At 47.5% G+C, this 24244-nt stretch overlaps 1 protein-coding gene across 1 annotated transcript; it reads right to left on the reverse strand.

Moving 5' to 3' along the window:
* Positions 1-244: 244 nt before the first annotated feature.
* Positions 245-22540, reverse strand: Tdrp (testis development related protein). The gene is given in 4 exon segments (XM_085844122.1): positions 245-2405; positions 3375-3472; positions 21794-22006; positions 22304-22540. Coding segments are annotated over 4 exon segments (897 nt in total). The 3' UTR covers positions 245-2056.
* Positions 22541-24244: the final 1704 nt, after the last annotated feature.

Raw genomic sequence — 24244 nt, forward strand, 5'->3', positions numbered from 1 at the left:
ATCTTAATAAAGGTCACTGTTTGGGGTGGGGAAGACATATTTCTTTTTGTTTTCTTTAATTCTTAGCTTTAAGGAGGACTCTGCTCCTCCCAGAAAGGCACAGAACGGAGTTCTGGGTACAGCCCCCTCTGCCAGCCGCAGAATCACAGCGACATCGAAAACTGCTTCTGATAGAGGAGTTCGCAGGAAGCCTTTGAAGAGATGTTCTTCTGAAAGCACACCAATAAATATACACACTAAAGAATCTCGAACACAAGATATTTTAATTTGATACAACAGAAGAAAAAAATCATTTGTAATTAATCTTTCTGGTTTACAGTGCATCTTCACCTCCTGAGAGGAGACAGGGTAAAAGTCCCTGTGTCAATGTGCAACACTGCATCTCGGGCACACGGGTGCAGTGAGCTACAGGCACTTAGCACTCAGCACAGGCCCAGTGAGCACAGACAGAGGCTGTGTGTTCAAGAGCTCCTTCCCTACATTCTCAAGGCTGGGTTTGTATTCCTGGGCCACAGGTGGTTAGCCAGACACACCAGTTGGGTCCTGCTGTGGGCGACAGCATAAGCCTGCTCTTCCTTCCGATCCTACAGTTACCTCGTTTCAAAGTCAGAGCTCATGCACTCAACCGGTTACCTGAGGATAGAGGTTTTCACACTCACATGTTACAGTAAAAATTACATGCTTTGCATTATGAATCAAAATATCCATAATTTCACAATTTCCAGGTGTTAACAATTTTTTATTTGAACCCTCCTCTCAAAGCTCACTAAGTAAACTTATTGTTCTATTGTTAGAAGATTAACAGCTTGGTTTATGGGTGGACAGACTGATGTGTGGACAGCTGGATGGGTACGGATGGCTGGCAAGCTGGGTGGTGGACAGACAGGTAGCTGTGAATGACAGGTAGATCTAGTAAACCCGGGCCACTCAGCTGTGCCACAGAACATTGCGTGGGACACCCAGGTACACAAAGCACACTGCTTACACTGCGGAGACTTGAGGACAGTGTGACTGGAGGCTTTTCATTCTTAACCAAAACAAAGAGAACCACGGCTCCCCTGTCCAAGCACTGTAACTGGAAAACAAGGCAAACATGCGCACCACATAAACATTCCCTACTGAGAGCACAACCCGGTCAATACACGGGACCACAGCGAGGACAGTCAGCAGTGTGAGACAGGCAGAACTAGGGGGTAGATACACTTCTTATAGACTTCACATCAATCATAAAAGTTTCTCATTTTGAAAAACTAAACATCTGAGAATAGAAACGAGGCACTTCAGTGTTTTATCTACAGTTTAACGCTACAGTGAGCAAGTTAATGTTTTCTGAGCAAAGTTAAGATTACTGGGTGACTAAAATTTATTCCTAGTATTTCTTCCATCTTTAAGTTTAAAAATCAACATTTATTTGAAGAAAATAAAGATCTGTATTTAAACGTTCAAAAGTAAAAATAGAATTCCATAAAAGAACTACTCGCCACCCAGGCCCACACTGCAGGCCACTCCTCCTCAGCAGATGCGCCCCTCACGATGTCCTGACACCCTACCTCAAACCACCTTCAGTTGCTTCCAGCATCTAGATTTTGCTGTTTTTAACTGAATAAGGAAAAATGAATCTATTGTTACACTGAATTACTGTAACCTTTGGAAGATGCTTCTTGTGTTCTGACAAGGGGAGAGGGTGCCACAGAGGCCATGTTCAGATAGCCACAACACTCATGTTGCATGCAGAGACAAGATGGGAACGTCCTAAAAACTCAAGTGACTGAGGCTGGCATGAACCTTAGAGGAGACTGGCTCACAGGACAGTGTCTACAGCGCACACATCCATTCAGCATATATGCACCCAGTGGGTGGATGTTTCTGCAGCAAGGCAACCAGATGTCACCCGGAAGCCATGGTGTGTGGGGGTCACTGAGCATGAAACACTAGCAACTCAGTGGGTTCCTTCCCTGGGTATGAGAGGGCTCAAGAATTAATGGTGCACTAGTAGGCAGCTGGTGGGCTTGCCAACCATAAAAGCAATGTGATGTCCCTGGGAAGCGCCTTCAGTTCATTCTACTTCCTCACAGGTCTCTGTCAGGTGGCCTTTGCTCTGTCGCCTGATGCTCACCAGCTTTCCCGCTGACCGGAGGCTCCAGCGGGAGCTGCTGGCAGAGTTGGCCAGGCTGGTGTACTTGGTAGAGCCCTTGGTATCGTCCTCCCAGGCAGACCAGGGTGGGCAGCCACTTATATCATCCTTGGTATGGTCGGCGACCACGTCTTCAGCAGTAAGTTTGGGAGGCTCCCAACCTTCGATCTGATCTGGTTTTTTAGGCTGGGTATTCTGTTTCAAAACCAAGGCGTCCCAAAATCCTGATTTCTTCTCTGCCTTCAGCTCTTCTTTTAGTCGTTGGTTAGTTCTGTAGATGAAACAGTTTAGTTTTGGTCACACAGTGATCTCATAATGTGTCAGTTTAATAAAGTTTTTTTTTTCCTAAAAATTTTAACTTGCTTAGAAAGCCAATGGAAACCTGTGCATAACTTTGAAATAAAAATTAAAAACAACAGTGGAAACTTCGCGAGCATAAGCCTGTAGAAGCCATGCAGTGTGGGCCAAGCACCAGGTCTTAGACAGGAGACTGGACGCTACTGCCACAAGGAACCAACTCTCAGAGGCCACAGGAAGGAGTTTGTGGACATTTGAGCAAACCAGACATGGAAAACCAAGGTCCAGGTTAGGTTATAAGAAAGGGGGAATTCTATTCAGTAAGTGGGTTTTCAGTAGGGTGGCTCATATAACAAACTTCTCTTAAACATTTAGTAGGTGGTTTACTCCAGAAAAAAGTGACTCAAAACTTCTCTCATGGAAAGGAAATGACTAGCCAGGCAGTCGAGTGCGCAGCTTTGATCCCAGTACTCAGGAGGCAGAGGCAGGCAGATCTCTGATTTCAAGGCCAGCCTGGTCTACAGAGTGAGTTCCAGGACAGCAAGGACTATACAGAGAAACCCTGTCTGGAAAAACCAAGCCGAGTTGGGATGTGTGTGTGGGACGTGGGGGATAGGGGATGGGGTGGAGAGAAAGAAAGAAAAGGAAAAGAGTGATACAAAGAACGCATTGTCAGTGTCGTTGTCAGTATCGTGGCTCGCTGGCTATTAGCATCACTCAGACACTGTTGGAGACACTAGGACACAGGTGTCCAGACCAACGGGCACCTAGAATCTTTTGTGGTTTCCCATCTCATATCTCAAAGTTTGTCTGAATCTGCAGCCTGGGGCAGCAGAGGGCTCTCCGGAGGCAATGGTGGGTATAATAACCCCTCTCCTTATACCACGGCAATCTCTGCGTCCCTGTTGGTGTCACCTTCTCAAGACGGCTGCTTCCGACTCACCCTTTGGACTTAGGAGATCTGGAAGTCTCGAGGAGATGTTCTTCATCATCTTTATTAAACAGAGAAGTTGCTTCTTTCCAACCTCTGAGACTTGCTCCCTGCATCAGTGAAAGGTAAAGAGAGGGTCAGAGCTGATGCCACAGTGCATAGATGTGTCCTATGCCAACGAGTCCATAGATGGTGGCACAGCTTGGAAGATGTAGCACCAGGCGACTTTATCACTGTTAATATCATAAAAGTGGCTGACTCACACCTCAACGGTATAATCTATGACACACTTTGGCTGTCACATGGTGTAGGCACTGAGCAGGGAAACAGATAACAGGCGACACCTTACATGTCCAGGTGCTATGTGACAAGCACAAGTGTACGTGCATTCTGTGCTTTCATGGAAGGAATGGACTGTGCTGGTGTCAATGGCTATGACATGGTTGGCCAAGGGCATTTCCAGTCCCATTATAATCTCATGGACATGTTGACAGAAATGTCTGAGGTCGAGCACATCCCAGACCCTTCCATATCTACACAAAATATATCTTACCCGCGCATCTATGCTCTGGGGAAACTACATCTTGTAACATACTAGCCAAGTACGTTGTACTTGTGGAAAGTCACATTAAAGCTCAGTCCAGTCCAGTAAAGGTCACCAAACAGGAAGGAATTGGACCTGGTACCAGCAAGCTCTTTGCATCCCTGGTGATGTCGCTCTCTCAAGACGGCTGCTCAGGAGTCGCCCTTTGGACTTGGGAGGCTGTTTACAGGTTCTGCACTACCCCTAGGCTCCAGCATCTTGCAGGGATGGCAATGCCTACCCAACCTCCACAAAGATGAAGAAGAAAGAAGGTGTTTTGTTGATTCTGGAAAACCATTTTATGCAACCTCACTTATGAAATCAAGATCTTACAATGAATGTCACTGTAGATCATTAAGTATCTTAGTAAGCAGAAAGGAATATGGAGAGACCCTGGAAATCTAATTTTATACCCCCTATATCAGCATCTGAGGTTTTGCTTGAAGGGAACTATCACAGAGCAAGGTTGTACTTTGAGGTGTTAAATAAAACAAAACAAAACAAAACAAAACAAAACAAAAAGAGAGTCATAAAAATGGACCTGAGAGGTGGTAGAAGCCTCTGATAAGGGACAATATAATATATATTTTCAGCAAACCCACCAGGGCAATGGAAAATCCAACATGCCCAGGAACCAGGCTTGATCTTTTTGTCCCATGTCAGTCTGGACTTTAGGAATCCACTCTGGGCAGAGGTCTGTCTCCAACTGTCAGGCCCTCCATCAACACCCCCCGCCCCCGTGTTAAATCCTAAGTGATGTACCCACACCAAAGAAGTCATTGCAGCAAAAACAAAAACTTGGCTATGAGATGCGAGTTTACCATTCTGGGTGCCTGAAAGATACCCACCAAGCAACACAAGTCACACCAGTGCTGCTCAGGGGCAGTCTAGGTCTGATCCACTGAGACTGTGTGGCCAGCACGGAGAAACTGTCCCCAGAGTCTCTGGAATGGAGACAGAGACCCACAAAACAAACTGTGACTCCCTGTGAGGGTACAGACTGTGAGGCCTCAAGGCACTCGACTGAAGCAGCATCCACAGATACGGGGAGCTGGAGCCAAGGTATTTTTGGGGGGGTTATGATGTTTACCACGCCCAGACCCTCCAGTGCAGATATCACAAAGCAAAAATACCCATCTTGCCTGCTCCTCCCCAGCGGGGGCTGCGCATTCCATGATCCCTGACCACTGTTGCCAGGGAGCCAGTTGGCTCTGTAAGACAAGCCAGCAGAGGGGAGACTCAGGAGCTCTGAATGCCACCCACACCTTGTTTAGGAAGAAGATGCGGCAGTCTGCAGTAAATGGGATTTAAACAAAGAGCCCTGAGGGGGAAAATGAACAAAGGAAGGGAAAATGTACCAAAGAGGAAAACTTCCTGGATGCAAAGTGAGTGGGAAAGGCACTTTTCAGGACAGACAGATGGACGCACCTCCGTCAGAGTCAGGGTATTGGAGGTGTGATGAGACCATTGATATAGATAGGCTTATCAGGCTGTGGGCGGCTGTGTCTCCCATGTTCCTGTCCACCCCGTAATCACCTGCTGGCGTTTCCTAAGAGCCAGGCAGCCGAGCCGAGCCCTCTGGTGTGACTTCAAGTGTGCATCAAGCCAAGGGGGCACATACACTCACATACATGCAGAACAGAATGGCTGATGTCACACTGGACTGGTTTCCAGGCCAGAGTCCCCTCTTGCTTCCCCTGGCCTGTTAGCACTTGCATTGGTCAACACTACGCATATTAGAAAAACCTAGTCACGGTTTTTTCCATCTCTCAGTCAAAATGCCCAAAAGTCCTAGGGAATTTGGGCTTTCTATTCTCTGGGTCCTTTCACGATGAACATTCTTTCCAACAGTTAGCTGGCAAATCCTGTGTGGTGTCAATTCTGCTCAGACTGAGGGAGTTATCAAGGTTTGTTAAGTTTATGTTTTACTGGATTGGGGGGCAAAAAAAGACTCCAGGACTTGGTGCTGGTGTTTTCCCTGTAAGTTAGTTCTAGTTCTTGGAGACCCCATAGCAGCCAGCCTGAGGGCTCCATCTACTTCGTGCATTGGACCTTAAATAAATATAAAATGTTAGATACTAGTCATTGAAAGTCTCTGGGAAGACTGACCCTGAGGCTAAAGCCACATGAATGCCCTGGACCTGAGGACACTGGGCAAATGAGTGTCCTAGGCATCAGGAATAGAAGACATCCCAGCAAGGGGTATGCACAAAGCTTGCGGCTGTGTCCTACCTACGCTGCCCAATGAGAAGCTCTGTCTATACATTAACGCATCAAACACCATCAAACACAGCAGACGAGAACTTATATAAAACTTACACAAAGCTAACAAGGCACTGATGTTCCCAGGTCCCCGTGCAGGGCACATCCTTCCCTCAAGGAGCAAAGTCTGGTCCCACCACCAATCCAGAGGCTGACTTCCTTATACGTATGGCATATGAAGCCACCACCAAGGTTTCTGAGCTGCATGCAGCACAGCCCACACTAAAGTGCTGTGCTACAAGTTTTTGGCTCGAACTACACTATACTCAGCATTTCTGCAGGGCAGCCCTTCTGACTCCCTGGTGGAGAGCTGCAGAACAGCTTCTCCGGGGAGTGGAGAGATGCGTGAAGAGGCGCTCTTTCATCCTTCCGGGTCACCCCACTACTGTGGTGCAGAAGTTTCAGGATCCCCTGTAGATCATGAGAGCTGAGACACTAACTCTCCAGTCTCTGTCCAGCATACAACACCTCATTTGTAGCACCAATCGCATCTGTCACAGGTAACAGCCCTGTTCTTCGGGTGCTCCAGGCAATGCCATCCCTTGGACATTGTGTTCTGTGAATCAGCTTATGTTCACATCAGTGCCCTGTACCCAAATCCCTGCTATAGTCACTGTGTGTTCTGTGAGTCAACTTGGCCACCAAGGCCCTACTCTGTCCTGTGATTGTCCTACACAGGGCCCAGGGAGGGCTCTGAGGTGATGGATCGTGACCCTTCTCCCTACAGTGTCCTTGATCAGAAAAATGCAGCCTGGACTGCCTCAGTGGTCCTGGAAGGCCATGCTGAGTGAGCCCAGATGGCTCCTCTCTGGGGGACTGCCCCTGCGTTTCACTCAGAGAAAACCTCACAGGAGCATCCCGCAGGACTGGTAAAAGCAGGCCTTGTTTGTTGTATTGGAAGATGTTAATAGTTCAGGGGCGGGAGATATGGACCTGAGGTGGGGCTCACCTCCTCTTCTGTGGGGTGAACGTACACCCTCCACTGTGTGGGCCTCTAAGAAATTTCCTTCTGAGCTCTCTGCCCTTTAGCTACCCTTTAGGGAAGACATGACAAACCTAAGAAGCAGCTGCAAATCGGAAAACCCATGTGAGTAAACCAGTGACAGCGAAGGCTAATAGGGCAAGGAGAGGGAAGCTACAGACAGGGAGAGAGAGTTCTGTCAGACTAATGACAAACTGCTCTTTCCCCAGTTCTTCAGTAAATAAGCTGGTGTGTGTGTGTGGGGAGAAGTGCCTCAGCTACCCAGGACTCTCACTGGAGTGGTGAGGCCGAAGGGCTTGTCAAGTATGCAGAAGAGCCCCGGGGGAAATTCCACAGGTCGCAGGGGACATCAGGAGCACAGGACACAGGGAAATGCCCAAGAGAGCTTCAAGACAGACTCTGAGGGAGGCTGAGACAGGAAAGCAATGAGTTCCAGGCCAACCTGAGCTATGCAGCAAGTACTAAGCCAGCCAGGACTCAAGAGGAGTCAGACCCCGCCCCCCACCCCACCCCTGACACACACACTCACTCACTCACTCACTCACACACTGCACACAGACACACACATACACACTGCACACTCACATACACTCAGACACACACAGACACACTGCACTCTCACATGTACTTACACACACACAGACACACATAGACACACTGCACACTCACACACACAGAGATACACACGCTGCACACTCACATACACACTGCACACTCACATACACTCACATACACTCACACACACACACACACACACAGCACACTCACACACTTCCAGGCCAACCTGAGCTATGCAGCAAGTACAAAGCCAGCCAGGACTCAAGAGGAGTCAGTCCTCCTACCCTACCCCACCCCGACAAAAAACACACTGCACACTCACACACTCACAAACACACACAGACACACTCACATACACTCACATATACTCACACACACACACACACACTCAACACTACTAACCTGGCTTTCCAAACTGTGCCACCTTTCCTACCCTCTGCTCCCACTACAACATCAATGTTTTGAACACAAACCTCTGGGTTCCCCAGAGCTCGGGGCAGAGTAGCGTTTATGTTTCTATTTTCCTTCAGGTAGATGCCCATCTCTTACTGTATCCGCTGTGCATATTAAGCTTTATTCTAGGCATCTGCTGGACGTCTTGGGAATCCCCCAAAGACGGACAGACAGACAGATGAAGGGGTCACTGTTCATATACCTCCAAAGGACGCGCTGGTCCCACAGCCACGAGCACGCCACAGTTCCTCATGTGGATGGGGCTAAAGCTGCCCGAGACCACATCCTGCTGGGGCTCCTCCCAACTCCAGACTTTCCTATACAAGGCCCAAGGCTGGCTGGCATCTTATCTGCAAGGAGGGGATAGAAATGCGTCTTGCAGCTTTGTGGTAGCGCAGTAAGAGACCTGCTGCCTGGGCATGTGTGGGGCATCCTCCTTCAAGCAGGGCAGCCGTGACTTTCATCAAAGCAGCCCTGACTAGGCAAGGGACCCTCAGACCAAGCCTCTTAAGGGTGGACTCTTTCTCACGAGGAAGAGGAGGGTCAAGAAAGTCCTTGCAGGGACGCTCACTTGAGATCTTGGCCTCTCCGGCCTGCACCTCCCACTCAGCTCTATGTGATTCTAACTGTACATAGCCTCAGTCTTCCAAAGTGCTGAAATATATAGAACGTAGAGAGCTAACTGAGGGGACTCACCTAGGCAGCTACTGGGAAGCCATCATCCTTGCTGAGGCTGCTGCTCTGGAGTCACCCATGCCTCTAACTGAGCTCAATAAACTCACTGGCTCCCCAGGGTGGACGCTGATAAAACTGCACTTTGGCTTGTTGATACACTAGTAGGAGGTCGATGTCTGTTTATCTATTCCCAGGGAAAGGGTTCCCACAGCAGGCAGTGATCTGGCTGGTGGGAGCAGAAGCAAGCCTTCCCAGAGACTTTCCTGGATGTCATCAAGAGCTGTCAACACGCTGTTCTTCTCCATGATCAATGTAGATAGGATTGCCACTGTGGAGCAATGTTTAGACCATGGGCGGGCTGTGCCACCTACCCAGGTAGGCTGTTTCATCATGATACGGAGAGATGACCCAAGTTATGAATTTGGAACTCAGAATATCTTAAGCTAAAACACTCAGGTTAGAGAGAAACTGGTATTCTGGAGAAATTTAGGATTCTAGGTCATCAGTGAAACCAAACCCAAGGCCTTTTTATCAGAACCAGAGTATCAGGCTACAGGAGAGTTTTCACGAGACTCGCAACATTCGAGAAGAAAAAGCTGCAGAGTGGCATGGACCTCCAAATGACCTCACAGAGCCAGGGGCAGCACATGAGGGCGTGCTCCCAGGCTCCTGTCCACTGAGATAAACCACGAGAAACACAAACACATACACCCGTGTCTGGGTGAGAACACAGTGAAATGCCCGACAGAGAGGGCACCCAAAAGTCTTCTGTTTCCTGCACTCATGTTTGTGGGGGGTGTGTATGTATAAGACGGACAGATAGATGGACAGAAAGACACATACACACACATGGGGAAGGGGGGATTCTGTGGATAGCTCCTGTGTTCACAATGTCTCTGGGAGATGAACAGGTCGGCTCACTGCAGAGAACTGGGAGCCTGGAAAACAGAACTGAGGGACACAGTGTGACTCCCTCACACGAGGGTATCACCTGTCCTCTCAGGCTGTTGTATGGAAACAAAGCAGTAATTATTATGCCTCTTACCACAGCCCTGATCAGGCCAACAAAAAGATTACCACCCACATAACAGAGATCAGGAAGGACCAAATACACAGACATACCAATAATAACCCACAAGACGGCAGACTTCAGGTACATCCTGTAACATACAGAGCACTGGATGGCTATGGGTGAAGGTGGAAGTGGGCAGCCCCCAAGTCATAACAAGCGTCTCCAAATCCCATATTACAGGGCACTGGTAAGACCACAACGGTCAGAGTAAGGGCATCCATCCGCACAGAGATAGTTATAAGGCTGTAGAGATACTTCCTTGGAAAGCGATCAAACAGAATTGCTCTGTGAATGGAACTCTATACCACAGGTAACATGGGAGAGGGAGAGGAGGGAGAGGGAGAGGGAGAGGGAGAGGGAGAGGGAGAGGGAGAGAGGAGGGGAGGGGAGGGGAGGGGAGGGGAGGAGAGAGAGAAAGAGAGAGAGAAAATGGCAGCCATGTTGGTAACTCACAGAGTTTAGCTGGCTAAGAATGCAGATAAGCCCCACAGCCCACAGCAAGCACTTACTCTGTACTCTGGAGCAGAGATGCCGTCTGTGAAAGAGATTGCTTTCTATTGAGTTATTAAAGAGGGTTATCAGAGTCCCTCGGATTTGCTCTGAGCCCTCAACCTGGAACGAAGAGACTAAACAAAAACAGGCTGTGACCAGATAACCAGCATGTCACGGAGGCTTGGGGTGGGAACAATCAAATGGCTGTTCTCAAAGCCCAGGCCTGCGTGTCACTTATAGACATTCTGTACTGAGTGTAAGGGGCAGATCAGTAGCTCAGGCTTCGACATCTCAAAGGTTGCCTGGAGCAGGAGCAGCACCCACAGGCTGTCACAGAGACTCACTGTTGTCACACCGCAGTCAGAGGGGAGTCCGGAGACTCAGGTAGTTAAAGAGGTGCTCCCGAGGACGCAGGCCTTGCTCAGTGACTGCTGGTCTTCCTCCTTGCCATCCCCCAACCTCCCTTTGTCGCCTCCCAGAAGGAACACTGCCACAGGTCCTTTCTATTCTCCTAGAAGGCAGAAATGAAGAGTCCAACTAATGGCTTTCTCTAGAAACTGGTGCTCTAGAGTTCTCCATTCGCTCTCCTTCCTTGCTCGCTCCCTCCCTCCCTCCCTCTCCTTCCTCCCTCCCTCCCTCCCTCCCTTCCTTCCTTCCTTCCTCTCTTTTCTTTGTGAAAAGAAATGGAAATTGTTCAGCAACACAGAGGCCAAGCAAGAGCGTGCCAAGGACAGATGGATCCGGACAGACGGACAGATCCAGGCAGAAGAGAACAGCGACCATCTTCCTTTTCCAGTCACTTTGTCATTACTCAGAACATGCCGTAACTAGAAAATGCTGGAGCCTGCAGTTCCCATCCATCCTTATGGCTGCCAAGGCTTCATGTGCTTGCACACGCTCTTGAGCAAGTGATGTGCAGTCTCAAAGCCCAACCCTTGGAAGCACTTGCTCCCCGCCCCCACAGGCTGTCTTCTCTAGACCAGTCTGGAAGGCAAGTCGGAGGGAGCCAGGACCACTACAGACCCCGAAGGCCCCGTGGGGCTGTGCCCCAGGCAAGGAATAAACCTCCATTGTGTTTGATCTAAATCTTGGACCCACTGATACATTAACCGTCATGTGAAACACACACAAGGCAGGGCAGCCGTAGCTGGTGGCGTGCAGCAAGTGTAAAATGGGCAAAGATCTGAAGGTTACGAGTGAGCGAGGCTTCACAATTAAAGGAAGACCTGCCAGCTTGGGATGCTGGAGTCAAGCATCTGGAGGAAGAGGATAAATGGCAGTGGGTCTAAGAATGAGGAACCCGGCAGCAACGGGAAACCACCAGACCATCACAGCAGCCTCCACCCCCACCCCATCGCCTGCCACCAAGGCAGGGCCAGCACTGAAGGCTCAGTAGCTCCTAGTGACAGTAAATATCATTCTCCAATGAAAACATTACGTAAATAGGTCTGGCTGATCTCACTAAAAGATAAAACAACACAGGAAAAGGATCCAGATTGAAACTGCTGGGGGAGGCGGGGTCAGGTGAACTGGAGGACGCACTGATGTGCCTGGTAAGGTGAACATGAGCGACAACCCAGGAGCCTGTAGGTAGATCCGCACTGGGAGAGCAGCTCTGGGGACCCAAAGTGCCTGGACAGCAGAGATCCTCAGGCAACAGTACCAACACGGGCAAGAAGGAAAAGGGCATGCTCCCCACAGGCTGGAGCTCCAGTTCCTCTGGGCCAACTTCCTGCGGTTTTGACAAGGATAGCTGTGGTGAAATGCGAGTGCCAGAACTGACTGGCCAGTGGGGCTGGCCTCTCTGTAGCTCTTCTTCCTAGAGTTTTGACACCTTTGCCTGAGACTGCATGGAGGGCAGGACTTATTTTTAGCTTTCCTTCCTTGACACGTGTGATTTATCCACGCAGTCGGGGGAATGGTTCACTTGCTTTTTCGCCTTTGCAGGATCTTCTTTCCTCCTGCTATGAAACACCACTCATGTTCTTGGCTCAGACCCCAGGGTCTTGAGCGAGCGGCACTGGTCTTCCTGTTCTAGGCAAAGCCAATCTCCATCCCACTCTAAGGGTGCCCAGGCAGGAAGTGGGAAGGAAGAGAATTTAGAGTTGCAAACAGAAGGAGAACAGGGCGCAAGGGACTCACCATCCACCTCAAACTGCAGAAACAACATATACGCTGTCCCTCTCCGGGATTCCATATGCAATATTAAGGCAGTGTAATATTAAGCCAGTCCAGGACACAAACAAATAGCCTGCCCTCTCACCCCTAAAAATGTAAATTCTACTGTTAGATATGAAACTAGGAATCGATTACACTAAAATTAATTTTAAGTATTTGCAACCACAATATTATAACAAGTTAGAACAGGAACCTAATTGTGCTGTACGTCAAAGAATTCAGTTGAGTAAAAATGCCAAAACAAATCACATCTAATACACAGACCAAAGGTATGTGATCTGTGTTTATAAATCACAGCAATAATCTAAATTACTTTTACAAAATGAACTTAGAAAGGTAAGGTGCACATGCTTATTAGACAAAGAAGAACTGGGGTAATCACACATCGTTAGACAATCCTCCAAGCCCTCTGGAAAATCACAGAATGTAGGCACAGCAGCCATGGCAACCCCCCACCTCCAGCTCTTCAGAAGCCTATGGCAGAGGCAGTGGTGACTGAGGCACATCAGCCATGGGTCAGAGCTGGGATGCCTCACAGCAAGCAGACAGATGCAAATACTGAGAGAAAGAAAAGACCTCACACCTGTAACCTGAGCTCCCACCTCCAGAGTTGGAAAAAGAAGGGCAAGTGAACCTCAAGCAGGCAGATGGAAGAAGCAGAGACCAGGACAGGGACAAACAGAAGGACAGAGAATAATAATACAGGTCAAATCAGAAAAACTGACGATTAAAAGAAAAAATGGATGGGAAAGCTGGGGGCATGTGCCTGAGGTCCCAGGTCCTGGGGCAGAAAGATCACTTGAGCCTCTAAATTCAAGATCAGCCTGGCTCAAAACTGGATAATCTGACTCAAAGGATCACAAACAAAACTGACACATTTAATTAACTGAAGGAAACAAAGATTCACATTGCTCAGGCTAAGAACTAGAAAGGAAACATTACTCCAGAACATGATAAATAGCTGAGAATTAACATAACTTATATCAAAATGAACAGATTCCTGTGAACACACAAAGGACTAGACATTTCAAGAAGCAATAGAAAATGTGAACAGTTCTAAAACAAGCAAAGAGAAACAAATAGTAAAAAATATCTCCAAGGCTGGAGAGATGGCTCAGCCGGAAGAGCACTGACTGCTCTTTCTGAGTTCAATTCCCAGCAACCACATGGTGGCTCACAACCATCGGTAATGGGATCTGATGCCCTCTTCTGGTGTGTCTGAAGACAGTGACAGTTTACTCACATACATAAAACAAATAAATCTTTTTTAAAAAGGCTCCAAAGAAAATGCAAGGCCAGACTCTTTACTATTGAAGTCTACTGACTACTTAAAGAATGAACAGAGTTGGAGAGATCGCTCCACAGTTAAAGGCACTGACTGTTCTTCCAGAGGTCACAAGTTCAATTCTCAGCAACCACATGGTGGCTCCTAACCATCTGTAATGGCTCCGTAACCTCCTCTGCTGTGTCTGAAGACAGTTATAGTGTATTCATATGCATAAAATGAATAAATCTTTTAAAAATTAACAGCAATTCTTTTTTTTTTTTTTTTTGGTTTTTCGAGACAGGGTTTCTCTGTGTAGCTCTGGCTGTCCTGGCACTCACTTTGTAGACCAGGCTGGCCTCGAACTCAGAAATCCGCCTGCCTCTGCCTCCCGAGTGCTGGGATTAAAGGCGTGCACCACCACGCCCGGCAAATTAACAGCAATTCTTAAAACATCCCTAAAAATAAAAAAGGAGCATTCCCTACCTCAGTCTGTGCTGACAGTGTTACCTAGATACCAGACTGTGGTGACAGTGTTACCTAAATACCAGACTGTGCTGACAGACAGTGTTACCTAGATACCAGACTGTGCTGACAGACAGTGTTACCTAGATACCAGACTGTGCTGACAAACAGTGTTACCTAGACACCAGACTGTGCTGACAGACAGTGTTACCTAGATACCAGACTGTGCTGACAGTGTTACCTAGACACCAGACTGTGCTGACAGACAGTGTTACCTAGATACCAGACTGTGCTGACAGTGTTACCTAGACACCAGACTGTGCTGACAGACAGTGTTACCTAGATACCAGACTGTGCTGACAGTGTTACCTAGATACCAGACTGTGCTGACAGACAGTGTTACCTAGACACCAGACTGTGCTGACAGACAGTGTTACCTAGATACCAGACTGTGCTGACAGTGTTACCTAGATACCAGACTGTGCTGACAGTGTTACCTAGACACCAGACTGTGCTGACAGACAGTGTTACCTAGATACCAGACTGTGCTGACAGTGTTACCTAGATACCAGACTGTGCTGACAGTGTTACCTAGACACCAGACTGTGCTGACAGACAGTGTTACCTAGACACCAGATTGTGCTGACAGTGTTACCTAGACACCAGACTGTGCTGACAGACAGTGTTACCTAGACACCAGACTATGCTGACAGTGTTACCTAGACACCAGACTGTGCTGACAGTGTTACCTAGATACCAGACTGTGCTGGCAGACAGTGTTACCTAGATACCAGACTGTACTGACAGTGTTACCTAGACACCAGATTGTGCTGACAGTGTTACCTAGATACCAGACTGTGCTGACAGTGTTACCTAGATACCAGACTGTGCTGACAGTGTTACCTAGACACCAGACTGTGCTGACAGTGTTACCTAGATACCAGACTTCACAGCAGAAGACAGCTGTAGACCATACGTCACAGATGTAGATGGGAAGATCCGCAACAAACTGCTAGGGAAGTGTCATGTGAGGTGGGGCACGCCTTTATCCCAGCACTCAAGAGGCAGAGGCAGGTGGATCTCTGTGAGTTTGAGGCCACCCTGGTCTATATACAGAGTTCCAGGCCAGCCATGACTACACAGTAAGATCCTGTTTCAAAAAAACCCAAAGCCAAACAAAAAAAAAAGTAAAAATTAATTATTAAAAGGATCATGTGCCTGGTTAAGTGGCTATTACTCTAGTAATGTAAAGTTGGGCAGACATCTGGAACTCAATTATATATCATAGCAAGAAAATAAGAAATAGAATTCACATGATAAGGACATGGAAAATATATGACAAAATCTACCATCTTTTCATGATAAAAAAGTACTCAGCTCTAAGTTCATGATGGATATTTAAGAAACTCCACAGCTGCCTTCACACTCACTGGTGAAATACCAAAGGCTTTCCCCCTAGAATCAGAAACACGAAGAGAAGGCTTGAAAAGAGGCCCAACAGATCAGTCAAGAAAAAGAAGCTAGGGGCATCTAGACTGCAGAAGAAGCAAAACTGTTCCCATGTGCAGAAGCCTTAGCTCTTACAACTAATAAGAGATAAGCAAACATCACATATATAATCAAGATATAGAAATAAAGTTCTTATACATCAGCAATGAATAATATAAAAATCAAATTGAAGCAATTCTACTTACAATTGCAACTAGAAATAGACGGCAAGATTTCATATTTAGTCTATGAAAATTACAAATTTTTAAAAAAGTCTTGCAAGATCTGAAAAAATGAAAAATCATCTCATATTTTATGAATCAGAAGACTGAAGTACTGCTAACTTAGCAATGTTCCTGAAAGTGATCTACAGATTCAGTCCCTACGGGAGGCTCAGCTGCCTTCTCTACGAACAGTGATGAACTGATTCTAAAACGCATATGGAACAACTAAGAATTCCAAACAGCAAAATTAGCCTAGAAAAATAATTACACAGAAGAGCTAAGGTTTTCATGTCAAGACTATGCTGCGAGCGGTAATCAAGCCTGAGGTACTGGCACACGTACCCTGGGGGTCTAGAAAAGATGGCACAGGCATGGCCAACTGACTGTCCAGAATGGCACTGTGACAACTCAGTAAAACAGGAATCATTTTTTCAACAAATGTGACAACTGACCTCCATGCCGAGGAATCAACTTAGACTCTTACTTTATACCACGCACACAATGAGAGAACCCAGGCCACGGGGAAAGACCTCAAGGTCTGGGACTCTTAAAAGCAATTAGGGTGGCTCTTTAGGACTCTGGATTTGGAAAGTGACTCCCAGAAGAGATATTTAAACCAGAAACAACAACAAAAATAAAAACGTGCTTCAGATGATATGAAGAGCCTAGAGACAACCTTGCTGCTCAAGAAGTAGCTGCAAAAATCTGGTTCACGCAGGCAAGAGGCTTTTATCTAGAATATCTAGAATGTAAGAGAACTTTATATTTCAGAGTAAAACTGCGGGTCATTCAGCCAGGTGGTGGCGCACACCTTTATCCCAGCACTCTGGAGGCAGAGGCAAGCAGAGCTCTGTGAGTTCAGGGCCAGCCTGGGCTACAGAGTGGAAACTGCCAAATCAAACAGAAATTATGAGTTGCTGATTCCTTTTAATGACTAAGAGACCAAACTCAAAGTCTCAGTAGTTGCCAAGGAAACATAAAACAAGATTGAACACTACTTTACACCCACTGGGGTCATTAGAATAAAAAGGCAGCTATGAACAGGGTTGGTAGGAGTACAGAGCACCCACAATCCTCACGCACAGTCGAAGGCATGGAAACTGGTCCAGCCACCATGGTGGCTGCTTCCTCTATGGCTAAGCAAGGACTCAACCACAGGGCCATGCTTAGGGTCGTAGCTACAAAGATGGAAGCAGGTCAACACAGAATCTCGTCTATGAACGGTCATACCAACACTGTTGTAGAAACAATACAAGCATCCACTGGAGGATACAGCATAAACAATGCCTTTCAGACATCAGGCCAGCCAAGTATTTAAATACAAAACACTATGGACTGATGCCTGCATGATAGGGTGAACTAGGTACAAAAGTCCAGTCAGAAACCCCATACAACTACATGACACCATCCATGTGACATTCCCAAATAGTCCAGTCAGAAACCCCACACAACTACATGACACCATTCATGTGACATTTCCAAATAGTCCAGTCAGAAACCCCACACGACTACATGGCGCCATCCATGTGACATTCCCAATAGGAAAAGTTACAGCAGCAGAAAGGACTGAGGTTCCCTCAGGCTATGAGGAGAGACGGAAGCCAAGGCCTCGCAGCTGTGGAGCACGGCACTCCTTCCGGTTCTAAAACTCCCTGCAATAGGGAACACATTAAGAATCACCCCACTAGCCGGGTGGTGATGGCGCACGCCTTTAATCCCAGCACTTGGGAGGCAGAGGCAGGTGGATTTCTGAGTTCGAGGCCAGCCTGGTCTACAAAGTGAGTTCCAGGACAGCCACAGCTATACAGAGAAACCCTGTCTGGAAAAAAACAAAACAAAACAAAAAAACCCAAAACCAAACCAAACCAAACCAAAAAGAATCACCCAGTTGCCATGGTTCATGGAAAAAAGCACAATGTTTTATGAATGATATCTCAGCAGTGCTTCTAAAAAAGAAAATGCATAGAGCTGGAGAGATGGTTCAGAGGGTAAGAGCACTGACTGCTCTTCCAGAGAGGTCCCAATTTTAATTCCCAGCAACCTCATGGTGACTCACAACTATCTATAATGGGACCCGATGCCCTCTTGTGGTGTGTCTGAAGACAGCTACAATGTATATAGAATATACATAGAATAAATAAATCTTTAAAAGAAAAGAAAATGCAGCCAGGCACACTGAATCGCTGAGGATCCAGACCCCCGAAGGGGCTTGTCCAGAAGTCACACATCAGAGTCTAGAAGGAGACTACCCATCGCCCTTGGTGTGGCAGTGCGTGCCAGCCACACTCAGCACTTAGGAGATGACAGTGAATTCAGAGCAGGCAGTCAAATCCATCCTGCATTACATATGGTTTTAGGCTAGTCTGGCCACCTCTACATTTCCCTGTATTTATTGTCACAAAACTGTAGAAAAAAAAAAAAGAAGAAAGAAAAAAGAGAAGAGAAAAGAAAAATATTTCATAAACCAACTCAGTGAGCATAAACACTGAGACCTAATTGGATGGATACTGGCCCATTTACTTGACAACATTAAGTTCAGTGAGAAGAGAAAGGCAAAGAAAGGCAGGTTGCAGGAAAACAAGGATAACCATGGCTTGTTAGCTTTCTACATGAAGGGTCATATGACACAAACAGAAAGAATCTAAGGCACTTTAATCTTGGACTTGGAGCCTCTAGAACCCTAGGAGTCTAGAACCCCAGGAGATAAATGTTTGCTGTGTGAGGCATTGGCTTATCTTCTTATTGAGGCCACCCAGACAGGCCAAGACAGTCTTATGACATAAAACCAGAGACTCACAGGGAATAAAGTGCTTGGTACGGATAGAAATCTGCAGTTGACACGCACAGGCCCACTTTACTCCCTCAGAAAGGACACCACGGTTCCCTTAGTAGACTTAGAAGCCGAGTATGGACGGACGCTGCACTTTGCAACCCTCCATCCATCCCAGATCCACACCAATGAGCGTTCGTCAAGGAGCAGAGCCCCTGGAGAACCCACAAAGGGTGGTCTGAACAAAGAGGGTCACCCCGATTCTCTCTATCACTGAATCGGAATTGGTCAAGGGATATATTTCAGTGCTCACAAGTGTACCTGAGCCTTGAAAAGATTATCAGGAAGATGTGTCATACTTTTCCCAGTTTGTCTATAAAGGTATTAATTTACAGTTTGAATGGCAAATCCCTACAGTTAGCTCAGGAGTAGGGAGAAACCTGTCTAAGCAGTGCCAATGCTGGGCATCCTTACAGTCCCTTGTTAGTATTACCACAAAAACTGTAAGGAAGTGAGTTTTAAAAACCGGCTGAAACAAGTGCAGTAAGACCTAGTTAAGCAGATACCACACATTTACCTAACAACCCTCGGACTCCCACAGCCTTGAATGATCTTTAGCTAGGGGAGCTAGAACAGCAAGGGTTTCATGAAACTCGTTAGCATAAAATAGAGCAGTGCAAGACACATACAAATGTCCCGCTGACAAGCAAATGCACATTTGTAAACTTATTTATAGATTTGCATAAGTGTTTAATGGATATAAAAAAAGCTTAAGAATGCTTCTTTTGAGACAGAAGGAGTTATGACCTAACTACACTTAGAAATCTTGTACTATGTGCATCATCAACTTTAATTTTTAAAGTAGACACTAGAATTTATTAAAAAACATTATCTCCCCTTTGGGATGACTGGAATAAATAGTCCTTATAAGCCTCACTGAATTTTGTATTATGTTTATCACATATTTATATTAAGTTATATTTATGTTTTTAAGGCAAACAGATGTTTCTTTTTTAATCTTTTATTGTCTATTTCAATTATGTTTGTTTTTTAACATTTCCTGCATGTAAACAATGAAACGCAGTAACATCACCCACCCATCTCCCCCTAACTCACCCGTAACTTCCCAACACGCTCTCTTCCCAACTTTATGTTCATATTTTTTATTAACTCACTAAAGTCCAATTGGTGCCACCCTCAAGACATTTATTCTCAACAACAAAAAACAAAAACAAAAGCCAATACTCTAAAGCAGTGCAGAGAAATTTGTTCTTGTGTGTAAGAACTAGAGTGGGCAGTGGCGGAGAGAGGGTCTCAGTGGGAATGGTGGGAACCTGGGGGCGGGGGGTGGGGGGAGGCGGCTGTGCACGGACTGGTGCTTGCAAACCTGACAACCGGATCTTGATTTCAGACGCAGGGCAGTGTGTCTGTACTCCCAGAACTCCACTGGGACCGAAGCTGGGGGTGGGAACCAGTAAAAACAAGGAGACCCTGCTCACCGACGTGGAAAGAAAGAACTGATTCTAAAGCTGTCCTCTGACCTCCACATGCACACTTGCCTGCACTTACCGGTCATACACACATGTACGTATACACATGTACACACACACACAAATGCACTCCATGACAGCCCAGCAGTCACATTGTCATACTTAAAAGATCTGAAATTCTACAGAAAGCCCACCCTGCCTATTTACAGGAGCTTCAGCAACAGCCATCCAAGCTTGGAAGGTGACATGATGTTCCGAAGGTAAACACGTAACTGGTCCCCCGAGACAAAGGGTTAGTATTCAGTGCCAAGAAGAAACTTACTATCGAACCATGAAAAGACACGTGAAGCAAACTTAAACACATATTGCTGGCTAGAAGATGATTTAAAAAATATCTAGAGACCACAAACAAATGCTCATTACTGCCTTCTAAGAGTTGCCGTCTAGCTACAAAACCTTGAAGGCTGGGAAAATAAAAGCTAGGTAAGCTCTAGGGACACAAAAAGGTGACTTCTCAAATGTAAATTCAGATACAAACCATACCTAAAAGCTTACACTCATCAGCTGGAATGTCTGCATGCTGGCAGCGTTATCAGAGAAATGTCTTACAATGAAACTTCATTCCTAACAGACATTCTTTTGCTCCAACTAGGGAAGAAGCAATCTCGGACTACTTCCAAGTTTCAAAAGAAAGATTTGCAACATCCACAGTTTTCACACTATGTTTAAAAAATAAATAAATAAATTTATGCTTAAAGATTGGCTTACTTTGTGACCTAAATTTCATAGCACATGAGAGGGAATGAAAAGTGTCCCGAGAAGGTGGGTGGGGAAGCGTCACACAGATCCACCTGGGATCCTGTTAATTAAAAAATTCTACACATTCCAAGCGTATCTCTACACTTGTCGGGCCAAAGCTTTTTCTGTATAAAGGTCTCTGATCTCTTCTTCCGGGAGAGGGGGGCGAGACGGGATCAAAGGCTTAAAAAAAGGAAATACGTGTTGTGCAAATAAATATCCAGCACACTTTATATTCGCTATAGTCACCAAAAGAAAAGGGAAAGGAAAAAACAAAAACAAAACCACCAAGCTTTTAAGTCTGAGCGAACCGCCGTCCCGGGCACCATGATTCAGGACTTCTCTGTTTCTCCCACTCCGGAATAGAAATACCTGGCCTGGAAGCGGTCACCCCACGTCCCCGGTGTCTCAGGCCGAACCCCAGAGCCCTTGTGGCAGCAGAGCGAAGGGCAGCGCCGCCGGCCAGTGCGGAAAGTGCCCGGGGTACGCGTCGCCGCGGTACCCCACACATGCTGGCTCTGGGGCCCACGACCTGCAGGACCCGGCCACTCATCAGAGGGGTCCTCCGGGGCAGTCACCTCGCAGCCCCGAGAAGCGTCGGGTCCCTGCCAAGTCGGCATCGGGCACGCGACCCCATGCACCTGCGCTCGGCCTCCAGAGCACCCCGCGGCCCGCACCTGCGCCCCTACGCGTGCCCTCACCGACGCCGGGGCGGCTGCTGATGCTGGCGGTGCCCCTCGCAGCACATCCTCTTCCTCGGGGGGCTCGTCCAGAAGCACTCGACTTCGGCTCAGCTTCCACATCTCCGGTGCTCGACCGCTCCGCGCAGCGTGGTTCGGGGACTGAAGGAGGACAGCCGGCCCGCCGCGGCGCTGGGACAGTGCGGAGGACTGGGCGGGGAGGGGCGGTCAGCTGCGGGCGGCCGTCCCCTGCCCGCCCCCAGGCCCGCCCCCAGACCCTCCTCCAGCCTTCAGGTTCCTCAGGTCCCCTGCCTCCCTGGTCCTCCCCCACCCTGACACTCAGCCCGCGGGTCCCCTACTTCTCCAGGACCGCCCCAACCTCCTTAAGTAGGTCCCCCAGGGGAATCAGCGGGCCGAGTGCTTTACCAAGGGGCCAAGAACACGGGCGCACCAAAACCACGTGACATTTCACACCGGCCGCCCCTCAACTCCCGGCCCTTCGCTCACCCAGCCCGATGGGCGTGGTCCATCCTGGATCACCAAGGCAACGCCGAGGTGGGGCCGCGCTTTACGCATGCTCGCCCAGATGGTGCTACGGGGGCCGAGGGCGGGGCTTCGGTGACCGCAGGCTGAGGGTTAGTGGTCTATGCTGATCCTAAAAGGTCCATTAGTGGCTATGGACCACCGGAGAGGGGGGCACCTGCAAGGGAGGAGGGTGTTAGGGAAAGAGAAGGGTTCCTGCATAGACAACGGTCACTTTGCGCTGCTGTGAGGCCTGCACCGATAGAGTGATGGACACAGAATCAACCAGAGTCCAGGGAAGGTTCCCAGGGCCCAGAAGATACTAGGTAGGTGGGTTGGCAGTGCCAGTTGGACCTGGGGCCTCAACTTCCCTTTGTAGTCTTAGGGTGACACTCAGGCTAATGTAGCCTGAGTTCAGATCTCCAGCCACCAAAAAAAAAAAAAAAAAAAAAAAAAAAAAAAAAAAAATCTGGGCATGTGGGCATGGTGACGTAAAGGGGTGGGCAGAAGACAGTGTGCACTCAGTGTGGCCAATCAGTGAGCTCTGACCTAAGAGGTCTTATCTTTGAAAATAAAGTGGAAAGTGGTAAAGACAGCAACTTGACTTCTGGCCTTCCCAAATACTCACTCTGTCCAACACTGTACACACATAACAGGTAAATAAAACTGTCCACAATTGTATGCTTTTGTGAGAAGTACTGTAGGTAAACTCCGAAATGCCTTGTTCATGTTTTTCAAGTGCATAAGAACATTTAAGGATGTAAACAGTGAGAACGTTCTCCAGCCAGCTCAGACCTGCCTGGCCTGTCTGGGAGTAATGAAGAACAGGTAGCCGCAGGGGACTTGCGAATACAGCAAGCAAGGGCTTCACAACACCGTGGTTTACAGGTGCAGCACTGGCTTCCTCTAAGGCTGCATCCGCCAGGATCGGGTGCTCACAGTAAGTTAAACTAAACTGAAATTCCTAGATGACTCAGAAGGCCAGGCCTGTTACCCCACATGCTAAATTCTAGACCGCTTTTAAATGGCACTAAACTCTGTCTGTGGAAGGCCTCAGTGGTTAGGAAGGGAGAGGGGTAAGTAGAGATGGTGGCTCTGTAAAGGACATCTCTCAGGTCCCGGGGCCACTGATCCCCGCATCGCTGAGGCATGATATTGTCAGAGTTTGTAAGAGAATTATACAGTCTGGCTTCATTAAAAAAGAAAACAAAACGGTCTTCACACATGCAAATTCATTTGGGGATCCAGAAAGGTCTTGCCTAACCGGTTATCCTTTCCCGAACAGCCACTTGGAGGAAGCTGTAGATTTTAAGCTAAGTTGGCCTTTATTGAATAAAATAGAATTTATTGGTGTAGAAATTCTTTTGTTGTTTGTTTGTTTTGTGAGACAGGGTTTCTCTGTGTAGCCCTGGCTGTCCTGGAACTCACTTTGTAGACCAGGCTGGCCTCAAACTCAGAAATCCGCCTGCCTCTGCCTCCCAAGTGCTGGGATTAAAGGCATGCGCCACCACCACCCGGCTAGAAATTCTTTTTTGCATGTCAACTGTGTCACCTCACTCTGAGTTCAAAATCCTCAAGGCCCAACTTACTGAGATATTAGTGGATTGATACAACACAGTTCTTGTCGAAGGAGAGGAAGGATTTCCTCTGAGGTGTGGCTCAGGACAGATTCAAGTTGGCTTGACAGACAAGTCTCACCATAGAAGAAGAGAAGAAGTGTCATGAGGTGTTTGGTTTTAGTTTTGTTTTAGTTTGTTTTGTTTTGAGGCAGGGTTTCTCTGTGTAGTCCTGGCTGTCCTGGAAATCACTCTGTAGACCAGGCTGGCCTCGAACTCAGAAATCCGCCTGTCTCTGCCTCCCAAGTGCTGGGGTCAAAGGCATGCGCCACCACCGCCTGACTACGAAGTGTTATTGTCACAAAACAAA

Source organism: Mus caroli, unplaced genomic scaffold (assembly GCF_978045245.1).
Source record: "Mus caroli unplaced genomic scaffold, Mus_caroli_1 scaffold_10, whole genome shotgun sequence".
NCBI classification, from domain to species: Eukaryota; Metazoa; Chordata; class Mammalia; order Rodentia; family Muridae; genus Mus; species Mus caroli.